The sequence below is a fragment of the Ochlerotatus camptorhynchus genome, unplaced genomic scaffold, assembly GCF_037179485.1.
Source record: "Ochlerotatus camptorhynchus isolate MF236.1 unplaced genomic scaffold, CSIRO-AGI_Acam_v1.1 ptg000289l, whole genome shotgun sequence".
NCBI classification, from domain to species: Eukaryota; Metazoa; Arthropoda; class Insecta; order Diptera; family Culicidae; genus Ochlerotatus; species Ochlerotatus camptorhynchus.
In genome coordinates this window covers 325,604-353,489 of record NW_027040778.1, presented here as the reverse complement: position 1 = coordinate 353,489, position 27,886 = coordinate 325,604, and the positions used below count along the sequence as shown (strand labels likewise).

General features: G+C 38.2%; 1 protein-coding gene across 1 annotated transcript in view; it reads left to right on the top strand.

Annotated features, from left to right (window-relative positions):
* Positions 1-27,886, top strand: part of LOC135706708 (relaxin receptor 2-like) — a 291,102-nt gene that overhangs the window by 32,187 nt on the left and 231,029 nt on the right. The window contains exon 2 of the mRNA XM_065228358.1: positions 26,325-26,972. Within this exon, the coding sequence (XP_065084430.1) occupies positions 26,918-26,972 (55 nt within the window). The 5' untranslated portion in view covers positions 26,325-26,917. The remainder of the gene's footprint in view (positions 1-26,324; positions 26,973-27,886) is intronic.

The window sequence follows — 27,886 nt, the reverse complement described above, 5'->3', positions numbered from 1 at the left end:
GGAAGCTTAATAGGTATTGCGAATTAAGTTTTTTCCGACGCATTATTTCAAATTGCAAAAAGTTCGCACTATTCGATTCCTTTTGATACTTTACACAAAATGACGCGAGCTTTTTGCAATCTAAAATAATGCGTCGGTAAAAACTGCTTTTGAATTTTTCTAAAATGCATAAAAGTAAATTGAACCTTAAGTGGAGCTGCATACAAGACCAGACCTTCGAAGGGATGGTGGCTACCTCACATACATACATACGTACATACATATATACATACATACAACACTAGATCTCGAAGTTTCATGCATTTTTAAGTGATTTTGAATCATCAATAAATTTCGACTTGCGACATTTCACTAAGCGTCAGAAGGTTAATTTTAAAGTCATTTGGCATCAACAATTTTTTTTGTTGAAACATCATTTAAGAAGGGGTTTTTTAACTAGTTCGTTTATTTGGAAGGCTCAATCACGTTAGCTTTACGGAGCCGATAGTTCATTGTTCTTTGTTTGTAACAACATTCACTTAATTATATGTCTAGTAGGAGTTCCCCTTATAAACGAGCACCATCCATGAACGATACCACAAATCGTCTCACCGCACCACATATTGTTGGGATGATAACCCGAATAGGTTGTTAGGTACTCCTTATGGTTATCGTTTATGCGGGTGGGCCGAATTAATCATTTTGTTCGACCATTTTCCACAGAGATGGCGCTGTTCCGCTGGTAGGAAGTGATAAAAATCCCCATATAGAAATTGAGAGAAGTGCGAATAATTCGCCTCCGGTGCATATTCAGGTCAAAAAAAGTGAACGACAACCTAAAGAAATTAGTCAGGGGCTTTGTCGTTCAGTTTTTTTTTCCCGGAAATTAATGCTCAACAAGCTACAATTAAATAAAAATGATTTTTCCCCATACAATTTTACCTGCTTTACTACCAGTCCCCAGAGAGCCAAAAAAATTCTAATTTGAGAGAGAAATTCTCTCTCACGAGCTCAATCTCTCAACATGCCATGTATTTTGTTGACACTCGATTTGTGATTTCCCTTTCACAGATTACAAAATAGAGTACTATGGTATCCAAGAAGGGACGAACAGGAGGTAGAATAACTTCCTTCAATATTTATGAATAAATACTTGTTTACACTTTACTGGCAGATAGTCAAATAAGAGACCAGTCCTTAGGTCTTGTATTACCTTTTTTGGGATGTTACAAGCGTTATAGATTTCGACATTGCATGGTTACAATTACAGATCTTTCATATACAATTATAGCAAACCTACACGGAAACATTTCATTCGTAGAAGTGAGGACATAGGATATTCTTGTACCTAAAAACTAAATTTTTAATTCTATGCATGCACTTTCACCTTATTTCTTAAGATCGAATTTCTTCACTTAAAATATACAAACTCATTATCTTTTTTCTCTTTCCTTAACCTTTTCGATCGCCGTGGTGTTTGATCCACCCAGTTGGCTGGTTTTTTTTTCACGGAGGATATTTTATCTTGATGATTTTCGAAATTATGGAACTCATTCAATCCGTCGTTATTGGTGTCTACTTTTTCGTCAGTCAGTCTTTCGGCCCGTTCAGTCGGTCTTAGCATAGACAACGTTACATTTGGTCTCATCTCTCTCTCAGTGGCCCCAGATGTCCTAATCTGTGCCCTGTGCGCCGTTGCCGTTTTTAGGTATGTTGCTTTAATCCACTTGGCTGGATGACTAGGCTTGTGATTCTGATACCAAATCACATCACCTGCATTCAGATTATCTGAGGATCTTTTCGTTTCATTTTGGAAACCATATCTAGTTGATCATCATTGTTAGATTGTGTTGGTTTTAGTAATTGTTGCTTATAGTGTTTTTTTTTTATGTAAAAGATCAATCAGCGTCAATCGATAAGCAAACACTTTTTCGGATGGAAAACTTCCATCAACCGTCAAGGAGTTATTTCTATAATTGATCAGGAATAAATTGATCTGATCCTCCAAATCTAAATCACTGTACTCCGGTTCCAATAAGAACTTCTTTAAAACATCTTTAACCGTTCTTACCAGCCTTTCCGCCTGTCCATTGCTTGCTGGGTGATAAGCGGGGCTTTTGAAAACTTTATTTCCTTGTCTTTCCAAAAATAATACAAACGCCGACGAATTGAATGGCGGACCATTCAATCCTTCGAAGTCATCCTGTTGATCAGGTCGTGCAGCTCATGTTCTTCGGAAAGGTCTGGTCGCATGGTGTCCACTAAGTTGACTGCATCTTTTCACAAGTTCCTCAACTTGAAACACCTTTTCTTTATGTGGCCTTTCACTCCACAGTAGTCGCAAATGAAATTGGCAAAACGTGAGGGCCTTCTCAGTTGGTCCTGATTTCTCCAATCACCATTCTGGAATGACCTAAAATTGTTCCCATCGTGCTGCTGTCGCTGATAATAACCCTGGCGTCTTGGCCATTGTCTGTACCCCAGACGATTCTTCACTGGCTCTCTCGAATTATCCCCTTGTCTTGCTAACTCAAATGTTGAAGCTAACTTTCGCATGGTTGTCCCCACAAGTTTATAATCAGATGATTTTAATGAAGCTATTTGATCCCAGGCATTTTCTTTGCTCCCCAAAGCTTTGGCATTTGTTTCAGCTATTTGCCATGTCATAATAATCTTTTCAGCACTCTCCAGCGTCAGGTTCTCCTCGTTCAACAACCTTTGCTGGAGTGCCTTGTCGTTGACCCCTGCTACAATGCGATCCCTTATCGCCATATTTTTAAAATCACCAAAGCAACAAAATTCTGCTTGAAGCTTCAGCGCAAGAACGAAATCTTCCAGTGTCTCACCGGATTACATCTGGCTCAATTTTGTCCAGCCTAGCTTTCAACTTCAAAACAATATCCGCATACGTAGCTGCTCCTCCTAGTGTTATTAAATGGGCTTTTTTCATTTCCTCATTTACCTCATTTGCTTGGAAGCAATAAGCCAAACGATCGACCCAATCACAAAATGAGGTTCCCTTACGATAGGGTTCAATCATGGTTGCAATCAAGGGTAAAGCCATTGCACAATGGAAAAACCAACTCTTTTTGTTTTGAATAACAATGCAGTAGCAAAAAATAAGATAATTCGGTAGATAAAGCACCAATATGACAATAAAGTGTTCAACAATCAAAAGTGAACAAAGGGTGATTGTGTAAAACACAATAAATGCAATTTTTTTTTATATAAATAAGTTGTTCGGATACAAACGAACCACGGTTTCAACGGCAGCATATCACAAAATGGTGAAAATAAAATGGAAATAGCAATAACACGCCAGTTAATTAAGGCTCATGCTGTAAAAAAAAACTAAATGACTCACCGATTTATCCGTTCTTACGCAAACCAAACGGTTGTGAGTGAGTTCAGTCACCCTAAGAAGTTGTTCCTCGTGGCTGGCTCCACAGGTCTTTGTCTTACGGGAGCAAAAGCGCCCACACACGCAACTTTTTGCGGAACTCCGTCGCAGGTCACAAACGGGATTGCACTTTCGGTTCCGGGTGGTGCTACTAGGCCAGAGCACCAGCTTGCAAGAACTTCCAAGATAAACGGAACGTTCACTATTTTTCGCCACTATACCAACTTGCCTAAATTGAATTAAAAAAAAAATCACTCTTACTAAAGAACTTCACAAAAATGTCTTCAACCGTATGTCGTAAATAATTATTCTATTGGAAAAGTTCAACGACCTATACGGAACAATCAACCGACGCCACTAACCAAAATGGCCGGATGATGAAAAATTGTAGCCACACAACTGACAATGGAAGCGCACTGATTTAAGCATAAGGCTGAATAAATATCTTGCTCACAATTCTGCAGTAGAATTTTTACACTATCGATATGGCAGTATTAATTTTCACTTCCTCTAGTAATGGTTTACACTTTTACTTATCCGAAACACCGATAAGGAGAAACCACCATAAATTTTTCTCGCTGCTGAATGCTAGTCGCACTACCCGTCGCGCCGTCCGAACTGCAACTGAGTTAAACTGAAACTGACTTTGTCTGCTTACGGTGATGTTTTACTGATGTCCGGTTGTCTCGTCGCCAAAATTATGGTATCCAAGAAGGGACGAACAGGAGGTAGAATAACTTCCTTCAATATTTATGAATAAATACTTGTTTACACTTTGCTGGCAGATAGGCAAATCTTTTATACCTTTTTTGGGATGTTACAAGCGTTATAGATTTCGACATTGCATGGTTACAATTACAGATCTTCCATATACAATTATAGCAAATCTACACGGAAACATTTCATTCGTAGAAGTGAGGACATAACAAGTACCAAAACATGTCTGGTACATCTATATATACATTTGCTTTAACATTTGAAGTCTCTCCTTTTTTACATATTCTGCGCAAAAGATACTTTATGCCCCACCCCATACATAAAATTCGGCGGGAAATTATGTGAGGGGTGAGTTATTTTGTGTGCAGAATATACTTATACTAGACATTTGGTGTAAGAAGGGATGAAAAGATGAAAACTGTTCAAACTTTGACGATTTTGCGCTACTCCCAAATCATGTTCGATTGCGCCCAAATTTGGCTTAGGGTTTGTTTTCTCCAGGCAATGAACATTTTTTAGATGGTCAGTTTAAACAAATGTTTGATTGGCACCCTAGTGTCTATTGATATGACATAGCAAAAATTCGGGCTGCATGTAATTCAAGTTATCTAGGGGCTAGGCGCTGCAGGTTCAAGACACAGTCAATCAATTAGGATTGATTCTTCTTGTTTTTGAAATATTCTTCAATCATCATCATTAGTATACACATACATTCACACACAAGCCATCAGAAAAATTAAAGCAAATATTGCATGATTTTACATCGTATATTTTCTGGGTTAAACACCATCACTGCATTTACTTACTTGTGTTCACAATTTCACGTAATCGAATACACAAAATAAATAAAAACTGGAGGTGAAATCTCTTGGCGAACAAAATAAAGAAAATCACTTCAACTCCACTTCTTTGCTAGTGAACGTAGAAGAATCATTGAACAAGCGTTGCCAGATGTATTACCTCTAGCAGTGAATATAAGTTTTTTTTTAAACATGTAAATACGAAGTTTAACCCAATAACATAGATGAGTGGATGTTTTTAATGGTGAATAAATATCAAAAAACTGAATGAATAAAAATAAAAGGTCCTTTTTTGGAACTTAAACGTTCCAATTATTAAGGAAAAAAATATTGAATTAAACACAAAAATGGGAAATGGCAGCATTGCATGTAACCTGTTATTGGCTTTCCCGCTCAGGGGTGTAAACAAAATGTCATACAGCGTAGGCTGGCAGTGTTAATGTTTTGTCGATGACATTCTTGTCAGGGTTACCAAAACTACAGATAATTCTGTATTTCTACAGATTTTTCAGAGTTTTTAAAACCAAGAATCTGTATTCACAGATTACAGATTTTTGGGATTTAAACAGATTACGTCGATTTTTAAAATACGATCGAACATTAAAAAAAATTAAACTTTAGATGTTCAAAAACAAAATATTATTTTCACTTATTTTACCATCACGAAGTTATATATCTAAGCATGTTTTTTTTTGAGGAATTAAAAAGGAGAATGAGAACTGTCTGAGGTATCCTTTTTTGCCAAACCATAAGCACTTTATGATACATATATTGAAATTAATTTTTTGTCTCTATCAGAAAAATGGCTCAATCACCTTTCAAAGGAATTTTTTAAATTATCATCACAGATTTTCTGGACAAAAACTAAGATGAAAAGATGTTTTTGGACAAAAACACAGATTTACTTTTGGCAACCCTGATTCTTGTACGCGTACATGTGTGACGTCACATTTGCTGTTGCATTGAAAAGTAAAAAAAGGCAGATTTTGCTCACCATACCAGTTGATATTTATGATGCATTGACTTTTTTGGCACGGCAACGCACGCTACCATCGAATTTTACCAATACATGAAGGCATGAAAAATTAACTATTTTGCTATTAGAAATGGATGGTTTTGGACATGTTTCATACAAGCGGAAGGTGTAAAGATTGTGCTCGAAAAAAATGCAACACTTTCTTTTGTGTAGAACTTTTTATTGCATGGGTAAAAATTGATGAAATTTTTAGTAAAACTAGTTTAGAGTGTAATTTTTACATGTGCAAAATCTCGTCACAATCTGTCAAGTGGTTAAAGAGATGGCTTCCAAGCAAGAAGTCTTTTTTTCCTTGATTTGTTTTCCGTCGATCTTGTTTTCCGTGCTAAGCACCAATGCTACCGACGCCAAGGAGGCAGCTCCCACACCTGGACCCTACCTATCGTCCCATCAACTCATGAACCGGGGACCAACGGCTTTACTTCCCTTCTACCCCGTTCACATTACAGCCCATATCACGTAATATAGGCTGTCTTGCAATGAGCACTCATACATAGGATTTCCAATGAAAACTAGATGTATGAGTGCTCATTTCAAGACAGCGTATATCACGTGATATACGCTGTAATGTGAACGGTATTCCGAAGGAAGGCGTGAACAGAGTGTTTATGCCTCAGAACATCCAGGCGGCGCCTGCTGGGGTGAGAGGTAATCAGGTGCATCGACAAAAAATATGGAAGCGGTCGTGGAAAATCCAGGCCAGTCCCACAGATGGATCACGAAACAGTTTGGAATCGAAAATTCGACCGTTTCACGTGTGCTAAAATCGATCAAGGAGACCCTGATGACCCAACGGCGAGCTGGCAGCGGAAGAAAAGCGAAGACGACCGACCCCGTAAACGCAAGGAAGGTGAGGGATTACATCAAGCGCAATCCGAACCTTTCGATTCGGGACGTGGTCAAGAAGGTCTATTCTTCCGTCGGTTCGTCCAGCAGACAATGAAGCGGGTCGGACTTCATGTCGTCAAGGTAAGGAAGGTGCCTAACCGAACCGATAAACAGAATACGGTGGCCAAATGCCACGCCAGGAAGCTGTACCGCGAATGGTCGACCAATTTTCCAAGAAGCACTTAGTGTGGCAGGCGATCTGCGACCGACACCATCAACGGCCAAATATATAAAGAAGAATGCTTTCAGAAGCGTTTGCTGTCCTTCCCCCGGTCCCACAAAGGTGACACTCTGTTTTGGCCGGATCTGGCATCGCGCCATTACGCGAAACCGGTGATGGAGTGGTGCGAAGCCAGCGGTGTTGTTTTTGTGCCAAATGAGGCAAATTCTCCAAACTCGCCAGAACTTCGCCGAATAGAAAACTTTTGAGCGATTATGAAGGGCAAGCTCCGAAAAACAGGGAAGGTCTTCAAAAACGACAAGGATTTAAAGGAAGAGTGGATGAAAGTGTGTTAGAGAGATGGCGCAAGTGTTGCACAGGATTTGATGGGTAGCGTTAAGTCCAAGGTGCGGGCATTTAGCTTACGAGGGGATGTTGAATAAACAAACCTTGCAAAAACATGTATTTATTTATTATTTATATAGAGTTTCAAAAATATCTGACTTAAAAAGAATTTTTGGTGATCATTTTTTTCTGTTGCATTTTTTTCGAGTACAGTCACAAATGCCTTACCAAATTCCTGCCCAAGTGATCAATATTTGATATGAATTTCGCGAATAAACAAAATTTGCCATACGAAATGCTCATAGTTCATTTTCGTCAGCAAACTAACACTTCTTGAATCCTGACGAATGTGGGCGTCTTAGTGAAATACCTGTATAATGAGAGAGAGAGAAGGATTAGTAACTAGTAACGGCTACGGAGAAGTCGAGTATTAGTACAATACACTGAAGAAGTCTGCACATTGTAGACGAAATACGCGTATCTGTCAAGGATAAGCAAATAAGGTAGTGGAATTAAATGGAAATTACTAATCCTTCTCTCTCTGATTATAACACTTCTTCTTTGTGTGTCACCTCTGTATTAAGCGCCTAGATTCTAGTGCATCCACCGTACTACTACTACTACTACTACCACCACTACTACTACCACTACTACTATACTACTTCACTGGAAGGCATATGATTGTTTTTTTTTTTTAAATAATATTCTGGAGTCATTCGTGACTTGTGCGATAGTTAGCGTTCAACTTCCGTGCCGAATAGATGCTTATACCACTATCGTCTGCGGAAGCCTTTTGCCGGCTATTTTTGATCAATTCACAGTGTAAAGTGCGTATCCGTAATTGAGTGATCGCCGTGACTTTCACCGCGTTTTTTTTATGATACTGCGTAGCAATGTCCGCGATAAAACGCCGCAAAAACACATTTCGCATTGACTATGCGAATGTGCCGAAGAAGCCATCGTCCACCAGTTCGTTGGTGTGACGCTGGGTATGAAGCGTGAAGATGTCTTGCGGATTCAATACAGCCGCAACACTGGAGTTGCCTCAAGTTGTCAAGAATCCCAAAAATCTGTCTACGTAGTTTATGAACAGCCCCTCAGCTGCGACGGGCCTACGACGGCTACTATCAAAATCCGGATATACTAGCAACTATCAACCGCCTCAAGGGAGAGATGCTCGCTCTGCACAGTGATGCCACATTTTTCGAATTTAGATCTGTATTTTCATCGCAAAAAATCTTTTTAATCTGTATCTTGCTGACAAAAATCTGTAAAAAAATCTGTATAATTCCCGTTTTATGGTCTCAGTTCGGATTTACGTAAATTTCATAGTTCAAAATAGTTCAGTTTGTTCTAAGTTTAGAATCATAAAAAAATACTAAAGTTTCATTGGCATAGCTAATGGGGGGTGACAAGGGGCCAGGCCTCTTCAGAAATATCTTGCCCCCCCCCCACAGTGTTTGGTGTTATTTTTGACTCACTGGTATTTTGTCAAGTTCGATGTTCCTATTTAACAGCGATTAATAAAATTGGACCATAAACAACGATTTTTTTTAAAGTCCTTTATGTTGACCAGTTTTCCTTCATTCTGGACTAGAAGAAACCAGAGAAACTATATTATATCGATATTTGATCGATGGTAAAATAAAACGTCTTCAAGCTCTACAAATTGGCCATGACTTCAGGGATTTTTCTTTAACTTCGTAAAACTTCAAGAACTTCTAAAAAGTTCAGGCAACATTGTAGACATTGAGGAAATTTAGTAATAATTGTGGGAACATCATAGATCTTCAGACAAAATCGTTGAAAGAAGGAACTTGGATAAGTTCTGAAAACTGCGTAGAAGTGGACAATTCGTAGAAGTTAAAGGAACATTATTTTATTTCAGGGAAGCTCATTATTGATCAGGAATCTCTAATAATTTCAGGGAACTTTTTTGAAGCCTAGTGGACTTGGAATCGTTGTGGAAGTTACGTACAAATTCAAGAAATTTCGTTCGTGAAACTTCGCTAAAAATCATCGCGAAACGCACACGTGTGGCAAACTTTATAGAAGTTTTGCGAATTTCGTAGCATTTTAATGAAGTTTGCTTCCTAAAGAATTTGTCTATTTTAAAAATCTTGAAATCCTACAATCTTGATGTGTTTTTTATCTCTTCTACAGTCTGAAAATACAAAACATCAAGTACCAGTTATGAGAGACAAATCTGTTTTCGGCTGAAAATTTCCGTCATGAATTAACCAAGGGAAATGTCGGCTTCGGCAATACCTTAACGTATTATCGTCAGCGGGGTAAACAAAGTCCTAGAGCACTCAAATTTGGCCAATAGATGCTCTAAAACACAATGTATCCACATGCCAAAATTAAGCTCTCAAGGACCTTGTTTACCCCCCTGACGAGGTTAAGGTATTGCTGAAGCAAACATTTCCCCTATCAAAAATCCCTAGAATATGTTTTTTTTTGTCTGAGATTACGAAAACCTTTATCTGGACATTGGATATAACACAGAACTTTTACTGGAAGTTTAGTCGAATGGCATGCAATAATCTTTATTTCTATAAGTATGCTTTTCAAATATAAAAATATCAAGTTGACTCTTCGACTCACAAACTTTAATCAACCCCTTTGTTGGTTTTCTAAAATGGCTTGTTTATCGATTTGACGAAAAATATATTGAATTAACCTTCATATCTGTAACCATGTGATATGATTAATTAAACAAATAGAAAGGAAAACTAAAATACATTATAACGAGAAATCAGAACATCTGAACATCAGAAGTCCATTCGAAAGATTCCAAGGCAATTCGCAGCTAAAATAATAATATTCATTTAGTGAAAAATCGATTTGGATTTGATGATCAGATTGAATTCAAGTTGCTTAGAAGGGAAAAAATAATAAATTTAAAAAAAATATATGTAATCTAGTTATGCATTTATTTGAAAAATCTGTATATTTTTCAAAAATCTGTAATCTGCATATACAGATATCTGTATCAAAATATTGAAAAAAATCTGTATCATTACAGATAAATCTGTATATGTGGCATCACTTGCTCTGCAGAGACGTTTCACACAAGCCTTTGTTCGTATACACGAGCAATTAGTAGCAGGAGAACCGATATCCGTGTTCCAGCTCGGCGAAAGGAGAAGAAAAAAGACAACGATAGCTCGTTTGGACGGCGATCGAGGTAAGATCATGGACAACACGCAAACCATTCAAGACCACGTACATCAATATTTCTCAGAGTTGTATTCGGAGCCTACGAAGAAGTAGTACAGACCGAGGACTTTCAGTGCAACCAGATCGTCCCAGAAAACGATGCATCAAACGCGGCATGTATGGACGCATTAACTACGGTGGATATATGGGCGGCGATCAAAACGAGTGCTTCCAGAAAATCACCAGGGCCTGACGGAATTCCAAAAGAATTTTATCTTCGAACATTCGACGTCATCCATCGAGAACTCAACCTACTGCTAAACGAGGCACTAGCATCCAACTTCCCGTCGGAGTTTGTGGACGGTGTTATCGTGTTGGTGAAGAAGAAAGGAACTGGTAACACTGTTGGCTCGTACAGACCTCTCTCTCTTCTAAATTTTGACTACAAGCTGTTCTCCCGCATACTGAAGGCACGCCTGGAAACAGTTAGGACAACACATCACATACTCGGTAACGCTCAGAAGTGTTCCAAAGCACACAATAACATCTTCCAAGCCACACTAGCACTGAAGGATAAGATCGCTCAACTGACGTCGCATAAAGGTGTATTCAGATCTGAGCGATATTTCACGCGCAGAGAGAGATTTTGCGAAAGTACGAGAGGGAGAAGAGTACTAGTTGTCTCTCTCCTTCCAACGCAAATTTTGCTCCGCTCCGCTAATGTACGCTTAGATCTGAATTCACCTTAAACAGGTTGGAAAGCTAGTCTCTTTCGATTTGGACCATGTCATTGATCGAGTAAGGCACTCATTTCTCTTTGAGAATATGCGCAATCTCGGCATAAACAGTCAACTCGTGAATTTGCTGTCCCGGATTGCAACTCTATCCTCTTCCCGCCTGTTGATAAATGGGCACCTTACGGCATCGTTTCCCATCCAGCGGTCGGTGAGACAAGGAGACCCAATATCGATGCATTTGTTTGTGTTGTATTTACATCCACTGGTACACCCAACCGGTGGATGTAAGATTCGCTTACAATTATGTGGGATTCATCATCAGAGGATGTAAGTGGAGACCGCATGAACCGAGGATGCAATATACCTAGCTGCGGTCCGATGTAAGAAAATTGGAGACCGAAAAATGTGGAGTTGTATTAGTGAGTGAAATTAATTATGTCGAAAAAAAATAGAAAAAAGGTTGGCGACTGGACTCGAACCACGGACGTTGCGACTATCAGACCTGTGCTTTCTCCACTGCTCTTTTCAAGCTTCTTAATATGGTTAGCCTAAAAGCAAACATGAAGCGCTCATTTTCTCGCATGCTCGACTTCGTATGCTTTTTCTGCTGGAGAGATTCGAGATAAGTGTGTGCGTCGTTCTACAATGTTCTACAATGTGCGTCGTTCTACAAGCTTACTGGTACCTATAGTCGAAAGCGTAGATGCAACACGAAATAAAAATGCTCGACTTCGTGTGCTTTTTCTGCTGGAGAGATTCGAGACAAGTGTGTGCGTCGTTCTACAATGTTCTACAATGTGCGTCGTTCTACAAGCTTACTGGTATCGTCGAAAGCGTAGATTGAACCCGAAATAAAAATGCTCGACTTCGTATGCTTTTTCTGCTGGAGAGATTCGAGACAAGTGTGTGCGTCGTTCTACAATGTTCTACAATGTACGTCGTTCTACAAGCTTACTGGTATAGTCGAAAGCGTAGATGGCACACGAAATAAAAAAAGACAAAAAACCATTACATCGCCTGCATGGTCAATTTCTAACATTCGTTGCGATGTTCATGAACAGAGGATGATAGGAAACGGAACTAACATTCATTGTAATAGATTTTTGGTTTGCGTGTAGATTCCCTCGAGCGAGTGTGTGGTTCCGACTTGATCGTGGCATATGCAGATGATATTAGCGTCATCACTACATCGGCAAGCAAGATCTAAACAATGCGAGACCTATTCCATCGCTTCGGGCGTGTGTCTGGAGCCGTACTTAACCTACCCAAAACAACGTCCATGGATGTCGGTTTCGTTAATGGAAACCCGATTCAAGCGAATTGGATGAGGACCGAAAATCAGATATAAATTCTGGGTGTGATTTTTGCCAATTCTATACGGCACATGATCACACTTAACTGGGATATGCTGATAGGCAAAATGTCGCAACAGGTGTGGCTGCATTCGTTGCGTACACTTACTCTTCACCAAAAGGTGATCCTTCTCAACACCTTCATCACGGCCAAGGTTTGGTATCTTTCGTCCGTATTGCCACTATACTGTGTCCATACGGCCAAAATAACAGCTACCATGGGGACATTTTTGTGGAGAAGGCATCCAGCGCGTTTGCCAATGCAACAATTATCTAGGACACGAGATCAAGGAGGACTGAAACTACAGCTGCCGGCTCTCAAAGCAAAAGCGCTGCTGATCAATCGGCATCTCCAGGAGATCGGCTCCATTCCCTTTTATAATTCCTTTCTTACCCACACAAATCCCAACAATCCCCCCGCTGATCTCCCCTGCCTAAAAACAATCCTGCAAGCATACCCTCGCTTGCCTCAACAAATCCAACAAAACCCTTCCTCCGATCAAATACACCGCTTTTTCCTTGACCAAACAGATCAACCGAGAGTGGAATTGCGCTATCCTGCAGTGAATTGGAAGCGCGTGTGGCTTAACATCGGAAGCAGAAGACTCTCTTCAGCCCAGCGTGTAGTAGCTGGTATTTACTCGTTAACGAAAAGATAGAGCACAGACTGTTATGGCACACTATTCGACGAGTAAACAACGAGCAGTGCCTACACTGTAATGGAGCAATAGAAACATTGAAGCACAAATTATGTGAATGTCCACGACTGACGCCGGCGTGGTCGCACCTGCAGAGAACGATATCAACAATCCTTAACGGTCGGAGGAGGCTCTCTTTTGAGGACCTCATACATCCAGTTTTAAATAACATAGGCAGAAGACAAAAAATTGAAATTCTAAAATATTTTATTAATTACGTCACCTTTATCATAGGTTGTGATAACGCTGTAGACGTTGGCGAGTTAGTTTTACATTAACAAGTTGCTATGTAATTAATTGCAGTAATTCGTTTTTAACACAATCAGCCAAATAAACTCAATTTTACAAAAAAAAAGGATATTTGAACTTGGCGTGAGAAGTATGCATGCCAAACACTACGTCGAGGCCGCCCCCAGAGGAAAGTGGTATTCCTTAATACCGTAGCAAAGAGTAATTCACTTCGAGTCTAATTAGGTAATGCAATGGAAAACATGCGGCTCTGATTTGCAAACGCAAACTAAAAACTTTGTTGCAGGATTAAGTCGGACTAGCGCGGGGAGAAGCGGTGCGTTGGAAGGGAGATGTTTTGTAAAAAATGTTTAACTGAAACTCGTGATTTCATGGTCTTACGTAGAAATTATCTTCGAATTTGGGAATAATTAGTAAGACTAAATTACTGAATTTTAATAAGCTTTTGAGCAACCCTTTAATGAATAATGGTTCAATATTCGTCAAGTCCATTGACCGAATAATCAATTCAAAATAGCACCTAATATAAACAAGTTACGTTTTCCAAACACTCCGACCGCCACATCCTATGTTGTGCATTTCCCATATAAAAGCGTGACGGTCGCTTACTCATTCGATACTGTTTGCGGAAGCCGCTAGTTGGTAAACAAAATTAATTATTCTCGAACTCCGCCGCTGTATGGCTCAACCGTAACACACTATTGCGTGGCTATTGTTGCTGTTACACCTAGGAGCTGTTGTCGATCCATGAAGGTGACTGAGATTCATGGTGATGATGATGACGATGATTATGACGTTGTTGTTTATCCTGAGCTTGACGATGATGGTTTTGGATTTCATGCGACTGCATGTCAGAGTATTACAAACTAAGGTTAAAGCAGGATTTGGCGCGATGCAAATGCATGGACTCCAATTGAGGTCGCCGAATTGATTTTATAATATTGAGAGAAAAGCCATTGTCAACAATTGGGTGGCAAATGGGTCAACAACCACCACCGAATGCGTGTCATGGTGTGACGAGCTCTGAAAATCGATTTATTTTCATACTCATAGTAAACAAGCGCAAAAATATTGGTCTGCATGTGCTTCTCTTAAAAAAGCTGTGCACCAAATAGCGTAAGGAATTCAAATATTGGACGCCCATCCATTAATGTGCGCTAAAATGATCGAAATTTGCTATCGTTATATGTCAAGCTTACTCGTCTTAATATGGAGGAACATTATTTCATTATCAGAAGAAATTTTTATAAACAATCTAGGGGCAATCCACTTTCTCCATTTTATGGGAATTGTTCATGGCTAACCTAGAAAATATTCTGGACGATAGGTATTTGTTGCCCAAGTGTTGGTATAGGTACGTGGATGACATTTTTAGCATTGTCAAAATGGAAGATTTATCAAATATTTTGGAGGCCATAAAAAACGTTCACAAGGACATCAAATTTACTCACGAAGAAGAGAATGATGGCAAACTCCCCTTCTTAGATCTTCTCATCAGCAGGGAAATGTCTTCGTTCAATTTCGTTATCTTGTAACAAGTACCCTTTTCATTTATTTAAATATTTATTTTGTTAGTTATTTATTTATACAGAATTCATATTTATTATTTTTCTCATTTAATCAAATTGCAAATCGTAAATGTGTTCCCCACCAAGGAATTTCCTCTCATGAAGTGAGTTCCCAATACGTTCAGCCAAAACGTTCAGCTACCTGTTCGTTAAAGTTCGGGATACGAATCCGAACCGTGCTCTCTTATAAAAGAGTAACCGAAAATATATTTTTAGCGAGACAGTATATTGAAATTGCATGGTAAGGAAAGAGATGTAGCATTGAATGATTTTCAGAGAAAGTTGATGAGAATTGTCGTTTAAAAGGTCGTTGAATTACTTTGGTAATTTGACGTACTTCCGGCCACGATGACCGTTGAATCCACACCTATCTGAGGGTTTCTGGAACTTCTACTCGTTCACTTTGACTTGAACCGTGGAAGAGGCGAGAGTGCGAGTAGTTGATACTTAAGTGTACTTAGTGTCGCGGTGTGTTTTTCGTGGCATGTGAAGTTTAAAATGTGAGAAGTCAAAGAGTGAATTTAATGTAACATTTCTCGTTCCTTTTCATTAGCCTGTAGAGTTAAAACATTAGGTTAGAAGTTACATGCGGTAAACTTTTTGTGTGTGCAAAGTGTATAGAAAGGTAAGGAGAATAATGTCTTTTGTGTGGAGATTTTACTCAAATATGTCGAACAGCCGTTCGACGGCTTTTTGAGCAGGATCGTTTTGTGCAGAATGGAGATTGCACCGCATCGCTTCTAGCGATGCATGGCTATGCTCGACACACCGCACCCATGATAAAATTTCGCGCTCTCTAGACCCCACGCTTCAGTGTCAAGGTTCCCGGTTTGGAAAGAATCCGGAAGGGAGACACCGTTAACCTATTCTCCGACAGAACGTTGGCCAAATCCACCAGAATCCACCAAGTGAACTAACGTGCTTCCGTGCATAACCGACGATCCCCTCGTCGACATCTGCGCCACTGGCAATCGGCGCTAGTATCAGTATCAATTCGAGGATTCGATTGGGAATTTCCGCACCATACCAGTCCGGGGTGCAATGCGCAACACCAACACCGATCAATAGAGTGCTTCTTTGCCGACCTCACTCCGACAAAGGGATGCTTCTGGGCCGATACGGATAAAGCAGCGACGACAATAATGGGTACCGTGAGTAAACAAAATCCATGAAAATCTCCACACACACAAACACATGAGCTCGAAGTTAAGTAAAAAGATAGGCTAGCAATCGCTAGAACCAGATCAGAAAACCGCACACACGATTAGGGAGAGCTAGCAAACAAACAAACATATGGAATGGAATAGGTACGATGTACAAACCTAGGTTAGGAACTCTAATGGCGAATTCGTTTATTATCGGGGTTGGAACCAGTTCCAACCCAGTGCGAAACCGAACTTTTTGTCAGTGCGAACCTCAACCTGAGCTAGGTTTTAAAAACAAACGAGCAAACTGACGTTTGTCGGAAAACAAGCAGACCCAATCTTGATACCCGATCCAGGTTGGAACTGAATAATAAACGAATTCGCTATAATAAATCATACAATGATTTCCATTATTTGCCCCTGAAATAATTGTTGTTTTTTTCGTAAAATTTAAGCTTTCCATGTAATGTTCATGTTCAGGGAAGTTTCATGAGCTACAAGGAAGTATCGGAAGCTTCAAGAAAATTGCGGGAGCTTCAGAATAGATCAACGAGTTTCAATTCCAGAAACATCATCAGAAGAGTAAGGAGAGCTTTTGAGAATCAATTACTTCCGGAAACATTTTAGGAACTATAAAGGATTTCCGACAAGCAGTCCCAATAACTTAAGGAAAAACCAGACTTTTAGAAAGTCTAGATAGCTCCTGAGAAGATCACGAAATTTCTGAAATATTATGAAAACACAAAAGCCCAGAGATTTTCGGGGAAGTTTAAATATTTTAAGAAAATTTTCATTTTTTTTATGGACTTGGACCACTAACCACATAACATATGTCGAACTTCATGCAAAATAACTAACTAAAAGTTGGTCCCTTTTTTGTGTTGCCTCAGCGGTATAACTGGTATAGTTGGCCATAGATCTGTCAAAGTAAAATTTTCATGATATCGACACTGAGCATTCACAAGGACCAATGTCGAAAACGTAAACAATGGTTTCTTTCGTAAATTTCTCGTAGTTCAATCCATGTACGCTACCAATTCTATTAGATAGGAGGACTTTTCCTCTACATAATCATCGTGGTGGTTTACTACCCAACAAACAATTTTAGCTGCAGATTAGCTTATACAGGCGAAAATTGGATAATACAGCTAATTCTTGCCTGTATAAGCTAGTCTGTAGCTAAAATTGTTTGTTGGGTAGAGTGGTTATTCATTCTCGCGAATTTGTGAAAAAGTAATTGTTTGCGTTTGCGACATTGGCTCTTGTGAAAGAGAAGCAGATATAATATATAATAATAATAATATTAGTCTTGCATACTCAGTAAGCATTGATGTTTTTTAACGACTCTGCATTGCAACGCCATAGGAGTAGGAAAAATCCCATAAACATCTGTCAATCTGTGCATGAAATCTAGCGAACTTTGTATTATCTCTTCACTCCATCATGGTACCAGTGAAGCGCCGCCCACCATATTTCACGCACAGACTGACGTTTGATGATGGGAATTTGCCATAGGAGTACAGAGTTACAGAGTGGACGAAAAGGCGATTTGTATATTACACTAGTTTACAAAACAACATAAAAAGTGTGAACTTTAGTGGTTGACCAACGTTTCTAATGCAAAATCCTACGCTGAATTCAATGCCGTGGTCAGAAAAAATAAAAGTAGAGCCATTTTTGAGATATACAAAAATTTTGATTTTTTGAATTTTGGACAAAAGTACGATTACTAAAATGTCAATATCTTTGGAATTAGTGCACCAATTTTAAATCTTTTTTTTATGAAAATGAAGGTAAATAAATTTGATATCGTTCACTCGAATATTATGTCTTGATTAAAAATTTAATTTTGAGGTCATTTAACAATTTACAGCATTTTTTTTTATTTTTCCTGCGAATTTTCCATAAAATTTTTGTTTTAATCAACATTTTTAATGGGATGAAAAGATTCAAAAAATCATTCCATAGTTTATTCTTAAAGTCCATTAAAAACTGGAGAAAATGAGCCTTTAATGGATGAAATCGGTTGGAAATTGTCGAAGTTATGAATTTTTTTGTAAAATCATGGAAATGTTCCAAGATTGGCCGTTGTCCCGCTCCTAGGTTCATGCACCACTTCCAGTAAGCCTTTCTGCGGACGTGTACGCATACGGTGCATTTCACTTACACTACCAGCTGTCACGCAAAATTAAATGGGATATTTTCAACAATATAATTTACGCTAGTGTTTGTGAGACCGCTCGGCGAGAACCTAACGCAACCAACTCAATTTGACAGCTTTCTTTCTTTAACATTGCTTAACGATGTATACGACAAAACGTGAATTCAAGTGTAAAAATGATCCTCAAAAGTTTTGTTCCGCGTGTGGCAACTATATATTTACAAAATCGGTCAATTTCACTGCTTCGTTGCAAACTGCATACAGGCTTTATTTTAAAATTGATCCTGGAGACTTTGACAAACCGTGGATTCTAAAAGTTAAATGTAGTTCGTGCAAAACGTGCTTGGCTAGGTGGATGTCAGGCGCAAGGTAAATTGATTTTTTGAATAACTTTCATATAAACAATTTATGTACAGCATGGTAGTGCTTTGTTCTTTTCTGATCGACATTATCTTACTTCATCTATTTTTGATAAGTGTTAATGTCTTACTTACTAACTCACTTATTTGTTATCTGTCAGTCGCTATTTGTCCTTTGACATGCCCACCATATGGCGTCGACCGTTTTGTCATGCAACGGATTGTTATTTCTGCTTGACAAAAGTTAAGCAACAAGGACGTCACAAAACAGTTGAGTATCCACAAGTGGCTTCTATGACAAAACCTGTTCCACATTCAAGTTCGGTCCCGTATCCTGTTTATCCAAAGCGGAAACGAGCGCCCTCTGTTGAATCGACCGTTACAAAAAGTGAGGAGGAATTCAAGGAGGAATGCGAGGAAGACTTCGAGGTGGAATTGGAAAGGAACCCAAAACTGTTTACACAATCCGAATTTAATGATTTGGTGCGAGATCTCGACTTATCGAAGGATAAATCCGAATTGCTGGCATCACGCTTGAAAGAACACAACATGCTGAGCAAGGAGGTCAAAATTTCTTGTCACAGGAATCGTCACAAGAAATTTGACAAATATTATTCTACAAAGGACAAGGCATGTTTTTGCCATGACGTAAACGGCTTGTTTGAAGAGTTTGGTGAGCCATATGATCCAGCTGAATGGCGTTTATTCATCGATAGCAGCAAGTTGAGCTTGAAAGCCGTTTTACTGCATCAAGGGAATGAGAAACCTTCTATTCCATTAGCTCATGCCGTTAATATGAAGGAAACGTATGAATCAATGGCTCTATTGCTCAATTTGATAAATTACAATCAACACAATTGGAAAATTTGTTCCGATCTTAAAGTGGTTGCCATGTTGACTGGATTGCAACAGGGATACACAAAATATATGTGTTTTTTGTGTAAATGGGACAGTCGAGCTCGTAAGGAACACTACGTCCGAAAAAATTGGCCAAAACGGGATAATTTCACAATTGGTAAAGACAACGTTAAAAATGATCCTCTTGTGATCCTCTTCCACCACTACATATAAAACTTGGGCTATTCAAAAATTTCGTCAAAGCGTTGCAAAAAGAAGGGCCGGCATTCCAGTACTTGAAATCAGTATTTCCAAATTTATCTGACGCAAAGATAAAGGAAGGTGTATTTGTTGGCCCACAGATCAAAAAACTGCTCAATGATTCCGCATTTGAATGATACAGTTTTGACAACAGATGAGGAAGAAGCGTGGAAATCGTTCCAGCGTGTTGTCACAACCTTTTTAGGAAATTTCAGAAGCCCAGATTATGAGGAAGCCGTCGATGAATTGCTCAAAAATTATTAGAAAATAGGTACAAATCAAAAATATTGTGTTTGTTACATATAATTAATTTCAAATCCTTTTATTTCACTGAACACAGGTGTGAATATGTCTTTGAAGATACATTTCCTACATTCTCACATGGATTTTTTCCCGGAAAATCTTGGTAACAAGAGTGATGAGCACGGCGAACGTTTTCACCAACAAATGAAGATGATGGAACGTCGTTACCAAGGGTTTTGGGATGAAGCAATGATGGGTGACTATTGTTGGTTTCTGATTCGAGAAACAAGTTCAAAACATCGAAGACAAAGTCATTCGATTCTCAATCATTTTTAATAAAACCTAAATAAATTTCTTTTGTATCAACTCGGTTTTAAATCCTGATATGCCTTAATCAAATTGATATGTAGAGAAAAGAATCTCCCATGAAAACTTTACATGCGATTTGGATGCTTACAACGACACCTAGAAAAGGAACTCTAAAGCTGTTGTATTTCAGCAACATTTTTAAGTGTTTTACAAAAATGCTCATAACTTCGACCATTTCCAACCGATTTCATCCATTAAAGGCTCATTTTCTCCGGTTTTGAATGGACTTTAAGAATAAATTATGGAATGATTTTTTGAATCTTTTTATCCCATTAAAAATGTTGATTAAAACAAGATTTTTATGGAAAATTCGCAGGAAAAATAAAAAAAATGCTGTAAATTTTTAAATGACTTCAAAATTAAATTTTGAATTAAGACATAATATTCAAGTGAACGATAGCAAATTTATTTAACTTCATTTTCATAAAAAAGATTGAAAATTGGTGCACTAGTTCCAAAGATATTGACATTTTAGTAATCGTACTTTTGTCCAAAATTCAAAAAATCAAAATTTTTGTGTATCTCAAAAATGGCTCTACTTTAATTTTTTTCTGACCACGGCATTGAATTCAGCGTAGGATTTTGCATTGGAAATGATCATCACCTTACCGAGTTCAAAAATGCTGTAAACTAGTGTTATCAAGGTAATGCGGCCATGCTTTTTTCAAGTCGGTCAGAAGCAAATCAAAAGCGTTATTAACCAGTAATGTTTTTCATTGTGCTTTCAGTGAGTCAACTTATGAATGCTATGGTTTCAGAACGAAATATTCTATTGATGAATATTAACGTTTACATTAAAAAACTCGATTTTTTTCTGTAAAAGCAAGAAATAAAGCTAGGGTGTGTATGCCAGTTTTAGGCCCTAGTGGTGCTTGAATTGGACCTATCTTAATTTACCACATTCAGCATCTTTAATTTACACATTATCGTATTATTTTCAAATTTTTTTACGATACAAGGTTCTAACATAGGTTTAATTTGAAAATATATTTCAAAGTTGATTTAGTAAACTAACCCTGCGTAAAATAGATACAAATGATTACTTTCGTTTGTAAATAGTGCTTAATATTGATTGAAAAAATAGCCGTTCCTGGTAACTTTGTGACAGCTAGCTGGGAGTCTTCGTCTGGGACTTTGGCCATAGTGGTCGAACAAAGTTTGTTAGGATCCGGTTTCGCCCCTCCTTTCCCTTTTAGATCAATCTTTCCACGTTTTTTGTACAAAGTAATCGGAGGAGATCTTTGTGAAACCCCATCGAGCAAAAGTTTGAAATTGGCCGTAGTTGAGAAACATATGGAGGGTTGAATCCTTGGGTACTACAGTTATCGAAGCGCTCGATTTGATTTATCGTCCTGCTTGCGAAATTCTTGCGAATGGAACGATGGTCAATTATGCTGCTTCTCTCTGAACTTCAACATGTATGCAGTAAACTACTAATTTGCGCAGTCATATTTTTCCTCCTATGAATCCAAGTGAATTGAAAGGTTGATGGAATTGGTTCCAAACAATTAGAAAAAGTTTAACGAAAATAATTGTACTTATATTTTGCTTCTAAGTTTACAGAAATAAAATAGAAAAAATATACTAGCGCAAATTAAGAATTAGAAGAATTAAACAAGTATTTGCGTGGAGTTTGCTCACATTTTTGCCATAACTACAGAAAAACAATACGTATCGCTTTCATAACATGACTGTAAACGTTTTGCTGTGTGAAGCAAGGTGATGATTTTGTTGGATCCAGCAATACAGTTATAACAAATGGACGTAAATAGTTAACGATGAACAAAGACATAAGCTCAGAAGTGCTAGTCATAGAATTATAAACCAGGTTATTATTATTTTAATAGATTTGACTATCCCCTTGATACTCTTTCTCATTTTACATCTGGTATAATCAATTTGACAGATCGATGTCTTTCTATAGCACTTGAAATCACTGAAATGGGGTCGATTTTTGATGATCGAGTTCCACATATGTTATGTACACCAACTTAAACAGAGAACTGAGAACTTAAGGTTAGTTTCAAGATCATCAGGGAAGATCAAAGAACTTCAGGGTAGTTCGGCTAATTTCTAAGAAAACTGCAAGATTTATGCAGAGGTACCGAGGATCTCATAAAAAGTTTTCCATGTTCAAGAACAAATATCTAAGTGTTTAAAATCTTCAAGTTTAAGCGACAAGAACCTTTGATATCTTAGCCAATTACATTTCAAGAACTGGCAGCCCTATTGCATGTTTTGTGCATATTGCCTTTATATTGTAAACTAACTACTCAGAACTTCCATAAATGGATCCTTGAACCATTTTTCGAATTAATATGAGTACATTAGGCCAGATATTCCAGTAAATGGAGTATTTCAGTATTATTTTAAAAATTATAAAGATCATCAATTATTTTTTTTTTGACGTAGCACTACGATTTCTATATGAGGGTACACTTTGTGAAAACCGAAAATGGAACATGGAACAAAATTATGAAAGATGTTGCACGTTTATTACTCAGCTGCCCCTGGACCAATTTCAATATCTTTATCACCAATCGATCAGAAATACTTCTACGCATCGATTTTCAACAAGAAACTATTCGTAATCGGTTAACCAATTACGTACATGTATATGCTGCTTCCCAAACACAGTCATCAGAGAGTCGTTAATAGACGAAAAAAGTCGAAGTGGCATTCGCCTCCAATCTTCGGGCGTGTGCGAATAGAGAGGATGCAATTGCGTAACATTTTGCACACTCATCGCCATATTTAGAACCACAGGCCCCTAACGACCTCACAAAATGCTCTCGAGAGTGGTAATATTATAACCAAACTTGGAAGCAGGGGTGCAAGTGATTTTGATCTATTCTCTCCATAGATTTTCTGTTTCGTTAATAACTCGACGGCAAATAATTTCATTGATACGTTTGTTGTTCTGGATGATGGAATAGCATAGCAGGAATAGTGCGAAATAGGTTAGTGAAGCCGTGGTCATTAAAAGAGGAAATCGATAAAGAGAATTGACTTTCACCCCTCTGCTTCTAAGCCTCTTAATTCAGTCGTCATCATAGCAATAAAAAAAGGTTAGCTAACGCGATTGAGCTGACACCGCTTCTTATTTCTACTCGTTGGATTTAGCGCAGTAGAGAAAATAAATAAAAATAGGGTAGAGAACTACTTCGGCCTAATCGCCCATTTTGGGCCTATCGAGCAGAAAACTTCAAATAAATCCATGATTTCAGAGTAAACAAGTCAATTAAGCGTTTGGTACGATACTTTAGTTAATAAGCTACCGAAAGAAGTCAATGAGAACGCGTGATATGAAGGTTTGCACCTATTATTCTCAAAAACAAAAGAAGCGCTCCGACCGAATCAATTTTTATCTTCATCCGATAGGCCGAAGTGAATTCATTGGCGTTTCAATGGGGTTTCAATGCGTTAGGCCGAGTTTAGAATCCGTAGGCCGAGTTTGGCGTCAAGAAGCAGTGTTAGACTTTTGACAATATCTCAACAATTGGTTTCTCTTCATCAAATCTTACGGTACGTACGGAAAGGTAAATAAATTTGGAAGCCATCAGTAATATTAACATTCCGTTTGGTGCTAAACTGCGCTAGATTAAGAAATACTACGTGCGGGTTGTGCTTAATAGGCCGGAAATGGGGTAGTTAACCCTACTAATTTATCTGAACAGGCATAGAGAAGAATCATGACGTGAAACAGGATCATAAATTCGCCGAAAAAAGTGTTAAGCGTCTTTCTGCTAAAGGCTAAGATTTACCAAATTGTTGAGAGAAAGAGTTTAACGAGACAAACTAAAAAGGGGAGGAGCTGGGTGGACACTAGAGTGATGCAAAATTTGAAATTTTCACTCCACAATACATAAACGATTCCAATTCAGATCCTGACTACCCTCTCAAAATTTGAACCCATTTGGTGAGAAACTAAGATGGCACAAACCGTTTGAAGTTTGTATGGGAATTACTATGGTAAAACCAAGATTTTTGTTCATGTCTATCTAGTAATTCACCAAATCGGTTTGCTTCAAAAGCTTTCAACTGTTCTTGTAGAAATTTTTCCAGCTACAACTTTGCTGAAGACTACTTTTTGATTAAATGCAAGGATCAATGGTTCAATGCGCTGATGTCTTATGATCATGCTCAACTGCTCAACTGCTCAGCAGGCAACATTGGTTTTTCTGGGGCGTTGAATAGGACACAAAAATCATGGCTACTATGTCACACTGCAAAATACAGTGTTGCCTATAGAGCAGCTGCTTGATCATGTCATAAGTTTACCAATCTCTTAAATAATTAATAACTTTTTCCTGTCTCATTTTACATAGAAACGATCTTGAGCAAAGTTGTAGCTGAGAAAATTTTCTATAAGAATGGCTATCGAACTGTTTCGCAGCTCAATATGGAAAAAGACTAGAAGGCAATGAACAAAAAGTTGAGATTTCCCATAGTAATTTACATGTAAACTTCAAATGGCTTGTGCGAAGTTTGTTTCTAACCAAATGAGTTGTAACTTTGGGAGGCTAATCAGGACCCGATTTGAAACCATTTAAGCACTGTGGAGCAAAAAAGTCAAATTTTGCATCAGTCTAGTGGACACTTATATTCTGCGGCCTTCCCAACCTGTCGCAGACACAAGTTCAACCCCTGTCCAGCAGCAGACGGATCGAGGCTCTTGCGAGAGCCGAATCATTGAACCGAAGAATATGGGATTGTCTGGTCAGATTTGCTGATCCAGTTGCCTACACATCATCATCATCTTCCAACGGCTTTAAGCCTGTACTACCATCGGCCACCACAATTTTCCAAAAGAGTTAAATTTCTGAATATGTCCCAACTAAAATTCATATCAAAAGGTTCTTTTCAGGGCAATCATAGCCATACTAGAGAGATAACCCTGCTCAAATTCCTATTCCTACAAAAAACACAAGCTTCTGCTGCAGTTTTAAAATAAGATTTATTATATAAGACCACATAGTCTTACGTCACCATTGAGTACAACCCCATAGGACTGTCCCTTGTAGTGTAGTTTTTTTTTTAATCTACTAGTCGATAATTGTATAGCTCGATGGTCTCTTCAATATTCAGTTATGGAGAGTTGACTGTATCTCAAAATGTCGTTTTCCAATTTTTGATTTTTTTTTCCAAAGAAGAGCTTATGAAAATTGCAAAATTTTGAAATGTCTAAAATCAAAGAACAAGAATTTTTGTTCTAATTTATGAACTTTTTGCTAGTACGTTGTTTTGAGTATTTTTCACGGAAATTGATTTAAAATGTTAATAACATTGTTTTTTGAGTAAAAAGGATAGTGTTTCACGATTTTTGGCAATTTTAAATTGTTCATGGTTTTAAAAATTCCTAAAGTTTACATATTTTATTAACTTTCTAAAAAAACATATAAATTTACCAGGGACATTTTAACATTTTATTTTTAATTTTTACTTGTAATTACTAAACACATTTTCCTTTGTTTTCCCAGAGAAACATTATTTTTCTCTACAACGTTGTCTGCCGTCACCGTGATAAATTTTTTTGAAAAATTTCAAAGACAGTATTTTGAAAATTTTACATGATATAAAATGGTCAAATTTTAGCAAAAATGTGAATCATTGCCCACAACAAACAAATATGTAAAGTTTCATGCGTATCGGAGAAGGTCGATTTTGGTTGTTTGGCATGGAACTTCTAAACTCTCTTGAAAAGCTTAAACTTAAAATGTGTTCCGTTAAAATTAACGAAACACCGGGTCACACAAGCAGGGGTGTACTGATCTAGGATGTGCGATACCACTTACTTCATTTTTTTTTCTTGCCTAGTCTGAAGATGTAACATATTTTCTCATTCGTTTTAATTCCAGATTGCCCCACCTGAGGATAACCACTCAACTGAAAAGAAAAAAAATAGAAAATTTCCGGCGCCTTCAGGATCCGGTGGAAATCCTTCGAGGTGGCCATTATTTTTACACCGTTAAAAGTGCTGGATTTGATCACCTGTCTCTACCGCTTCCTGTCCTTCTCGGTAGCATCAGCCAATAGGATAATCCTAGCGAGTTTCGCCGTTTTCATTACCGTCATCTTCGCGAAGGTGAACCAGTAAGGAATCAACTCATTCACTTTGCGTTACAGTGCAATCTCGCAAGGCTCGCTCCATGTGCCGAGGCTAGTAAGTGGTAATTTTTCCAAGCAAACGTGCCGTTTCCCAATTGACCTGTATCTGTGGAGAAGGAATGGGATGATAGAATGAAGCTATTTCCCCGCAAGGATGGCAGTAATTAAACGTTGACCGGTCCAGATCAAGTAGTGGTGGTTGTGAAATTGGTGACAAAAAAAAAGAAGGAGTAATTTGGGTGAAGAAATTGGTGTGTCAGAAAGTGCATTCGAAAGCGTTCCTGGAATATCAATCGAAAGTGAAAATTGAAAAGTATTTCTCCCGCAGAGCAAAGCGAGCGCTATGGAAGCTGTGATTGGATTTTTCCTGTTTCTGTTGGCGATCGGATTACAAAGTGGTAAGTGACAGCTTGTTGGTGTTTGCCGAGGTGTTTCTTTGAAAGTAAACTGATTGGATATATCAATGTGTTTTGAGATATGTGTGTTTGAAAGGGTGGATTCGAATTTTTTTTTGAGTTGGGTCGTGAAGGTTTCGGAGAATTGTTTTTGATTTTTCAAGCTGGTGAGTAGAATTGCTTTGATGAAATGTGAGTTCTGTTAAACATGACAGTCCCCAAGATAAGAAATCACTGCTTGTATAGAATCGAAAATTAGTAAAGATTGTGTAATTGTATAGAACGTATATACGAATGGTAGCCGTTGCATGATGTTTTAGGTTAGTAATATCTAATACAAAATGACTTCTATATGATTATTTATAATTTGTTCATGATGCTAAAAGTATCAGACCTAAAGTGACAAACATTTTATATATTTGCTGCTGTACATGAATGACGTCAATACCATCCTGAAATGCCTTAAACTATCGTATGCGGGCGACTTGAAACTCTACATGTGTCTTAAACTTATCATGTGTCTCTGAACCTTTCCAGGATGAATACTCTCCGTTCTTCTAATGTCTGAATTGCAGCCAGGAGATGGATCTCAGAATTTCTATTCCGCGGGACCATCCTAAGGATCTTGTTCTGGATCCTTTGGAGTTTAAGGTGATGACATTTTGCGCAACTCTCCCAGATTGGCATACCGTACTCGATTACAGGAAGGATGATTTGTTTGTAGACAGCAAGTTTATTTTTCAGGGACAGGATTGATTTCCTGTTGATAAGTGGATACAACAATCTTATCAAGATGCTGCTCTTAGTTTTGGTTTTGTCAACGTGCTCCCTGAAAAGAAGCTTGCTGTCTAGTGTTAGCCCGAGGTACACGATCTCTTTGGACCATTCCACCACTGAGCCGTTAAGGCAGATCTTTT